At 37.7% G+C, this 8,045-nt stretch overlaps 1 protein-coding gene across 1 annotated transcript; it reads left to right on the top strand.

Annotated features, from left to right (window-relative positions):
- Nucleotides 1-417: 417 nt before the first annotated feature.
- Nucleotides 418-7,775, top strand: MDH1 (malate dehydrogenase 1). Its single transcript, XM_063316874.1, has 9 exons — nucleotides 418-526; nucleotides 2,856-2,954; nucleotides 3,231-3,327; nucleotides 3,995-4,170; nucleotides 4,459-4,581; nucleotides 4,720-4,896; nucleotides 5,475-5,588; nucleotides 5,918-6,010; nucleotides 7,040-7,775. Exons 1-9 carry the CDS (start codon nucleotides 524-526, stop codon nucleotides 7,163-7,165), a joined length of 1,008 nt encoding a protein of 335 aa, XP_063172944.1. The 5' UTR covers nucleotides 418-523; the 3' UTR covers nucleotides 7,166-7,775.
- Nucleotides 7,776-8,045: the final 270 nt, after the last annotated feature.

Raw genomic sequence — 8,045 nt, 5'->3', positions numbered from 1 at the left:
CAGTAGTCTTTCCCTGTTTTCTTGTTTTAAGTAGAATGTCATAAATTACTTTAAACTGTACCTTTTTTCTGCAAAATTCCAATAAAAATGATTAACAGAATATGTTAATATGTTTCATCATACTGTCGAGGTATTTTTTTTAATATTGAACTCTTTCTGCGCATGCATCGTAATTTGAAGCCTATTCCCTGATTGAAACGCGCGTGATTTCTACGTCAAACATTAGCTCAAATCTTAGTCTTCTCTCGCTTATACTACTGGATGTAAGGCTGAGGGTGACGTATGGCTCCCTTGGCTTCTGGGAATTGTAGTTCTTTTGGGCATCTAAAGCTTCCCATTGTCTCTGCTTTAGAGTGGTGAAACTACAGCTCCCAGGTGACAACAAGAGATTGGAGAATAGGGGGCGGCGGCTTTGCCTCCTTCATTATCTTCCGAGCGAGACGTACTCTCTCTCTGCTGGAGCTGAGACTGCGCTTGTAGGTGACCTCGAGAAGGGAGGCCGGTCGCGTTTTTTGTTCCCATCATGGTTAGTGCTATTTCACTCCCCTTTTCCCGGACGGAGGACAGAGGGTTTTGGCGAGATATAAAGTGTAGAATGATCATAAAATACAAATCGCAATAAAAGGGAAGGGCATGTCAATCACCGTAACCGGGGGGAGCTAGGAATGTTGCGTCGTTCCCTAGGAAAAAGCAAGGTGGCGAAAGGAGTGCAATGAATCCCTTTGCATCCGGTAATTCAGTGGACGAGCCCGTTTAAATGTGGGGATGCTGGAATTGCTTCCATTTATGTGGGACTCAAATGAAGGGGAAAAATCCGGATCAGCGCTCGCATTACAAGATGGACGGGAGCGGGGAGTGGTCCCATTAATGCTTGGGACCTCCGTCTGAGCTTCTGCTATTAGAAGGGAAGAGCCGAGTGTGATTAAGTTTCGGAGATGCAGAGGTCGAGTTCGTGGGTTCCTTTTTAAAATGAAGTAGAAGCGGATCCTAGTACGAATGAGATCGTGAGTTGCTGTAACCCTAAGCATTCCTAACATGAACATGGAAGTAAGGAAAACCTGATAAATTGAATAACTGCAGTATTTTAATGCAAGGGAGTTTGAAAGAGCCAGGATTCAAGCTGCAAGGAATAACTACACCACACTGAATTTATTTTCTGGACTGAGTTTTTGGAACAGTAACAGGATCTGCCTCTCTCTTTTCAGCTGGGCAGCAAGAAGGGCATGTTATATATGACTCTTGCATGCTAGAGAAAGGCCCTTTAAAAGAAATGTGTCCTCTTGCTTATACCAATTTATTTATTTAGAAAATTTGTATGTTGCCCAGTCTCCTACTGTTTCTGGACAGTTCACAAGGTGATCTAAAAATATTGTTAACATCCTTCTAAAATAGCAAAACTAATAGAGACATAGAACACCAAACGGCTAAAACAAATAACTGCCTTTAGTAATGTATCTGTTAAGAGGAGCATTGTTTCCAGTTGGAAATCACTAATTACTGTAAGTATTTAGATGTGGCGCTTCAGAGGACAGCTGCAGAAGATGCTGCCAAGTTGCCCAATCACAGTGCCCCTTTGGTGGTGTTCCGCTATGCAGCTGCTGCAATATTTGACCTAATAGTATTGCTGTAATGACTTGCCTTGTGACTTTCAAGGTGATCTTCAAGTAGGCATATGCTTCATTTCCAAATTCTTGTCAGAATTATTCTCTCAAAAAAGTTAAAAAGTGACAAGTTCTAGAGCTAGGAGAGAGATGTGTAAATTGCACAATACATTGATTGAGCTTTGAGGGTGTGCAATTTTTGTGGTTTGCTCTTTGATTCGTGATATTTAAATCTCCCTGACTGGAAGGAGAAGAGGGAGATGTCATAATCAACATGCCTTTGCTTCATAGGCTGTGGCTTGGAACTCTTTATAAATGATAAGAATGCTTTCTGAAATGTCCTGACTTTCATGTTTAAACCTCTTACCCAAAATAGGTGGTATTAAAACAGTACAAATGATTCTATCCTTTATACTTATTTTTTCCTAAGAAATATGCCCTTGTTTTTCATGATTAAATGGTATGTAGGAAATTATAGGGAAATAATAGAAATCAATTGCTGCATAAATTTTTGCTGCTTTTGCTGATGGTTTATTAATACTTTTTTTTGGTAACTTGAACAAATAGGTATTTTGTTCAGGCAGGATTCATTTGTATGTTAAAACTAATAGTTCTCTGTTCTTCATCTTGCATACATTGACTTTACACAGGGCATGCTCTTTGTTCCTGGCTTCTTGTACTGCAGATTGTGTTACAGCTTGCACCTATAAGCTGCTGTGCTAATGCAACAGCTTGTTAATGAGCCCCAGCATTGTCAGCGCTGCATGATTGCTTTATACTGTTGTAATTATCATTGGTTCATAAGGTCAGTTCTTTAGTAGATGTGGCAACAATTATAATTTTATCCAGCTAGCATTTATAATGCTTCTTGCATCTGCATTTTGTAGATAAGATTTGAATATCATACTGTTGCTAATATTGATATACAAAACTGTTTAGAAGGTAGGAAATGGCTTTATTTTGTGACGTCTTTCCAATTCTAAGAGGGCAGATTATAATTTACTTACTAACCCTTATCTATGAATTGCTGAAGGTAGCTGAAGAATTCCTGACAGTCTGGCTAGCTCTCTTTTAAATGTCACCAGCACTTATCCTGCCAATTATAGTAGCAAATTTTATCACAATCTTCTTTCAAAGCTATATGTTCTTTAAAAAGTCAGTGCTACCAAAAAAAGTTCTGTACCTTGTAAATAGCAAGAGAAAATGTCTCCTAGTGCTATTTATTGGATTCTACAAATATCCTTCTTTTTCCAGTCTGAACCAATCAGAGTCCTAGTGACCGGCGCTGCTGGACAGATTGCATATTCTCTACTCTACAGCATCGCAAAGGGTGATGTTTTCGGCACTGAACAGGTAATCAGTAAAAAAAAAAAAAATTACAATATATCCCTAAACAGAAGTAATGAGCCTAAAGTAGTTGGACTGGATTTTCTCAAGGACTTCCCTAGCAAGGATAAGACATCACAGAAGGCTAACCTCTTTGAGAGAAGGGATAGTACTACCTGCCTAATGTTTTGAATATCATGGACAATTGGTAGGACAATAGGAATCCAATCTAATTGTACATATCTATTCCATTTTCCCAAAGATTTGTTCTAAGCAACAAACCCATCTATTCTTATTTTACAGCCTCTTATTCTTGTGCTGTTGGATATTACTCCCATGATGACGGTTTTGGATGGTGTACTTATGGAATTGCAAGACTGTGCTCTTCCTCTTTTAAGAGGTGACAGAAAATCGGAATTATGCAAATATTTAGGTTGGATGTGATAGACTCTGGACACAAGACACACTGCCAGTTTCACAACATTGTTTATGGAAATAAGTATCTTGCTGTCATTTTGTGAATAGATGTCATTTTGTATAGGAAATGAGTTATCAGGTTTAAATACACAATATTTGAAGTTTGCTGAGACATTTCATTTGTAATAGTAAAAAAATAACATTTTAAAAGGCATGAAATTATTAAATAGTGCACACATAGATTTTACTTTATGAACGGTATGTACAATTAAAAATCAACTGTCTTATGCTGATTTTATTTAGAGCAAATAGTTTCAGTGGTAAACAACCTACTTTTTGTTCATGGCTTTCATTATCTGATTGTAACTAAGTTTTATTTTGATAACCGTAAGAAAAAAAAGTATCAAGAATGAGAGCCATGAAGTTACATTTCATTAGATACATATTCTGCCTTTTCACAGATTGAAGCATTTATCTATATTATGATACCCTGGCATCTGAAAACAGTAACAACTTCAGATTCACAGGGAAATTTCAACTAGAGCTGTGTTCAGCTATCAGTAGATGCTAAGTCATTGATTTCTCTTCAAAATGAAGCCATGCACTCATCTTTTAGATGCAGTTGTTGATCTCTTCCTCTCTGCTTGTAGAGGTAATTGCAACTGACAAAGAAGATGTTGCATTCAAAGACCTTGACGTAGCCATCCTGGTTGGTTCAATGCCAAGAAAAGAAAGTATGGAACGGAAAGATCTTCTCAAGGCAAATGTGAAAATTTTTAAGTCCCAAGGAACAGCACTGGACAAGTATGCAAAGAAGACAGTTAAGGTAAATAAAAGTGGCATAATCTACTGTCCTGGCTGACTTCCTTAACCAGATCCAGCTGTTTACTAAAACAACATTAATGTTATATCAATACATTCTCCAGGTCTCCATGGTTTGGAGGAATTGCAAATAATGCTAAGCCACTAGTAGAACATGAGAACATTGAAAAACAATATTGAATGAAATAATATTTTCTCCAGGGGGCAAAATTATAGAGCTTGGGACAGTTTACATTTCCTATCATTCATTAGTCTTCCTGTAATTAAGTCTGGCTTTTCTTTTCTCTGTCAGGTTATTGTAGTAGGTAATCCAGCAAACACTAATTGCCTAATTGCTTCAAAATCAGCTCCAACCATACCAAAAGAGAATTTCAGTTGTTTAACTCGTCTGGATCACAACAGAGCTAAATCCCAGGTAGGCATGAATTTTTAGATTCCAGTTGGCAGATAGTCTGTAAGTGAAGTGTTTTTCTGAAAGCAGTGCATTTAACTAAAACATACTTGAAATGATCAAAATGACATGGGCAGTTTCTTCTCCCTAACCTCAAACTAGATTGCTCTGAAAGTTGGTGTGACTGCTAAGGATGTCAAGAATTGCATCATCTGGGGAAATCACTCTTCTACTCAATATCCAGATGTTAACCATGCCAAGGTGAAAGTACAAGGGAAATACATTGGAGTTTATGAAGCTGTGAAAAATGATAACTGGCTGAAAGGTGATTTCATTACCGTAAGTAATGGTTTTAGACTTTTGCATTTCTTTTTTCACTTTGGCAACATACAGCCATGTTCTAGAGGCAAATATGTCAGTGCTGATTGATTCTGAATGAAAATAGTGTACCTTTGGGTCATGGACAGAGAAAATCTATTTGTGTTCTAGATTAAAAAATGGTATGGTTTCTAATATCCCTAGTAATTTTATCTCAGTGTGACTGATTTGCATAGGGATGCATCTTATTTTCTATACAGAAGGTAGATCAAGCTATTTATAAAACTCGAACCCTCCTGTATGTGTCTCTTCATTGAAACTTTGCATTGCCTGAAATGCCTCCAAGCTGTTTCTGCCGACAAGTTCCAAACAAAAGCTTCATGGTGTTAAGATGCTCCCTCTGTTACTGAACAATACTATGTACTATGTTTAAGCTTAGTATACTTTCCTTCACTTAGAATACTAGAGTTGAAGACATTGGAATAATGTCCATAACTAATTAGTGCAGCAAGCTTCTGGATCTTGGATTCTCTATAAGTCATTGAGGACTAACAGTAGTACATACAAATAATCCTGTATTTTCTTTGTTAATACTTCAGACTGTTCAGCAGCGGGGGGCAGCTGTTATTAAGGCCCGGAAACTGTCAAGTGCAATGTCTGCAGCCAAAGCTATCTGTGATCATGTGAGAGACATCTGGTTTGGCACTCCAGAGGTAGGTGTTGCATGGCCCATGAACATTTGGGCTTAGACAATGGCTGTTCAAAACATAATAATTAGCTGTTTATTGGGCACACTTGATCCCTGGTTGATAGAGATACGTATGTTTTCTTGAATTTTTTTGCAGGAATGGGATGTAATTTAATAATCATAAGTGTAAAGAGAATAAAGATACCAGTTTGGTCTTTTGGTAAACTATTAAAATATAATGAAATGCTATAAGACACAGAACTTTTTTTCTGGAATGTATTTTTACACAAAGCATTACAGAGTGAACTGTTGCACAGAAACGTATCACATTAATTATTTGTATTTTCTTTAAAGGGTGAATTTATTTCTATGGGTGTTATTTCTGATGGGAATTCCTACGGTATCCCCGATGATTTGATCTATTCATTTCCTGTTGTATTATCAAAGGTGTGTAAGAAATATATTTAATTTTGTACCTGAATAAAAGTCCATATTTACTGTTTTTAATGTGACAGTTTCTAGCATACTCCTTCCTGAGTAAGTATAACTCATAACTTGAATTCTCCTTCAACATTTTGACAAAATATCAGTCCCTGTAAACCTGCATTGAGTAAAATATATTTCTAAATGTTGGTTCACAGTGACAAGTTGCTGTGAACAAGATTATAGAGTGCTTTTGCATTTAAAGATACCCAGACTTGCAGTATTTGAATGGTTATGTCTAAAATTATATATTGGATACATGTTTGACAAGTGTAGACAAATAATGTATCTTTAAACTACAGATAGGGGACGTGGTGGCGCTGCGGGTTAAACCGCTGAGCTTGCCGATCGGAAGGTCGGCGGTTCGAATCTGCATGACGGGGTGAGCTCCCGTTGCTAGTCCCAGCTCCTGCCAACCTAGCAGTTCGAAAACATGCCAATGTGAGTAGATTAATAGGTACCGCTTCGGCGGGCAGGTAACAGTGTTCTGCTTAGTCATGCCGGCCACATGACCACGGAAGTGTCTACGGACAGACGCCGGCTCTTTGGCTTTGAAACGGAGATGAGCACCGCCTCCTAGAGTCGGACACGACTGGACTTAATGTCAAGGGAAACCTTTACCTTTACTTTAAATTACAGATAAGTACCAGATTCATCTTTGTCTTATAAACACATGCATTTGCTCCAAAAAACTTTTCAGTTCTGACTTGGTGAAGTGGGTAAAAATGTGTAGGTAGAAACCTAGAAATCTTTCTTCCCAAGACTAGAGTTTCTTAAGCAAAAATCACAGATTAGTGTAATAAATTAAGCCTATGGTAATGCAATGTCTATAGCTACGTATATCATATCTGGGTGCAAAAATCTGGATAACCAGCAAAGTAATACAAAAATACTATCTCTTTGCTGCCATATATTGGTGCAGAGTTTGCAGCCCAAATCAAGTGCCCTTGGTAGAGAATGTTAAAGGTTTTAATCTCACCAATGTCTTTGCAGGGTAAAGCATGGAAGTTTGTTGAAGGCCTTCCTATTAACGACTTCTCCCGTGAGAAGATGGATTTGACTGCTAAGGAGTTAGCTGAGGAAAAGGAAACTGCAGTGGAGTTTCTATCTAGTGCATGACTAAGTGATCATCCGAATGTAAGAGATGGCTTAAACACGGAGGAGTCTAAAAGCCGTCTCTAAATGCAACTTCAAATGCTATTCCTGAATCAGCTTTTCTTCCTTGTGGCAATTTCTTCATTACCTGTTTCCTTGGTCCCTGTTGCTGAGTGCTTTTAGCAAAGAGATAGTTTCAAAAATAGTTTGCAGACTTGACCAAACCCTCCTGATATATTACTGTTTGCTTCTTGTGTTGCATCACGCGTATGCCTATATTTTGTATTTGTGATGGCAAATGCAATTTGTTTATTGTAACAGCAGTCTTTCACCTTCAATTATGGTAAAGCCGTGTACAATGCTAGGATGACATTTATTATATGGATTTTAGCATTAGGTTAATAAAGTACTCACCAATGGTCTTCATGAAAGGGTACAAGAAAGTGTATTTCTACTCCAAAAAGCAAAATAGAAAACACTTGCTGAATATGATGAATGTGCTATGTACTGATCATCACCAAGTCTCTCTCACAGCTCTTACTGGAATTACATTAAATGTTGAGTAAGCACTCCTGATTTCTTGTGACAGTACATGTTTAGTTTGCTGTGATCAAAATATAATTATATTTTAAAATAAAGTAGAATTTGGAAGTGATTTAATGGCATAGCTGTGCATTGAGGAAAAAGCCTGAAAGCAAGTTCAATCATTCTGAATAATGAATGGTAATAATGGTACATTTTGCAGTGTAACCCCAACGCCTATGATTAAGTTGTTTGGGGCTGAAGATCAAAGTGATGGGTTATCCTTGGAGAGGTGACATCGAGACTTTGTTCACAAAGAATGGGGAAGTGTGCCTCATTGACATGACAAGTTTCTGGCTTTTCACTTGTTCTGATTTCCTCT

This window comes from Candoia aspera, chromosome 1, assembly GCF_035149785.1.
Source record: "Candoia aspera isolate rCanAsp1 chromosome 1, rCanAsp1.hap2, whole genome shotgun sequence".
NCBI lineage: Eukaryota > Metazoa > Chordata > Lepidosauria > Squamata > Boidae > Candoia > Candoia aspera.
This window is presented reverse-complemented; position numbering and strand designations above follow the sequence as displayed.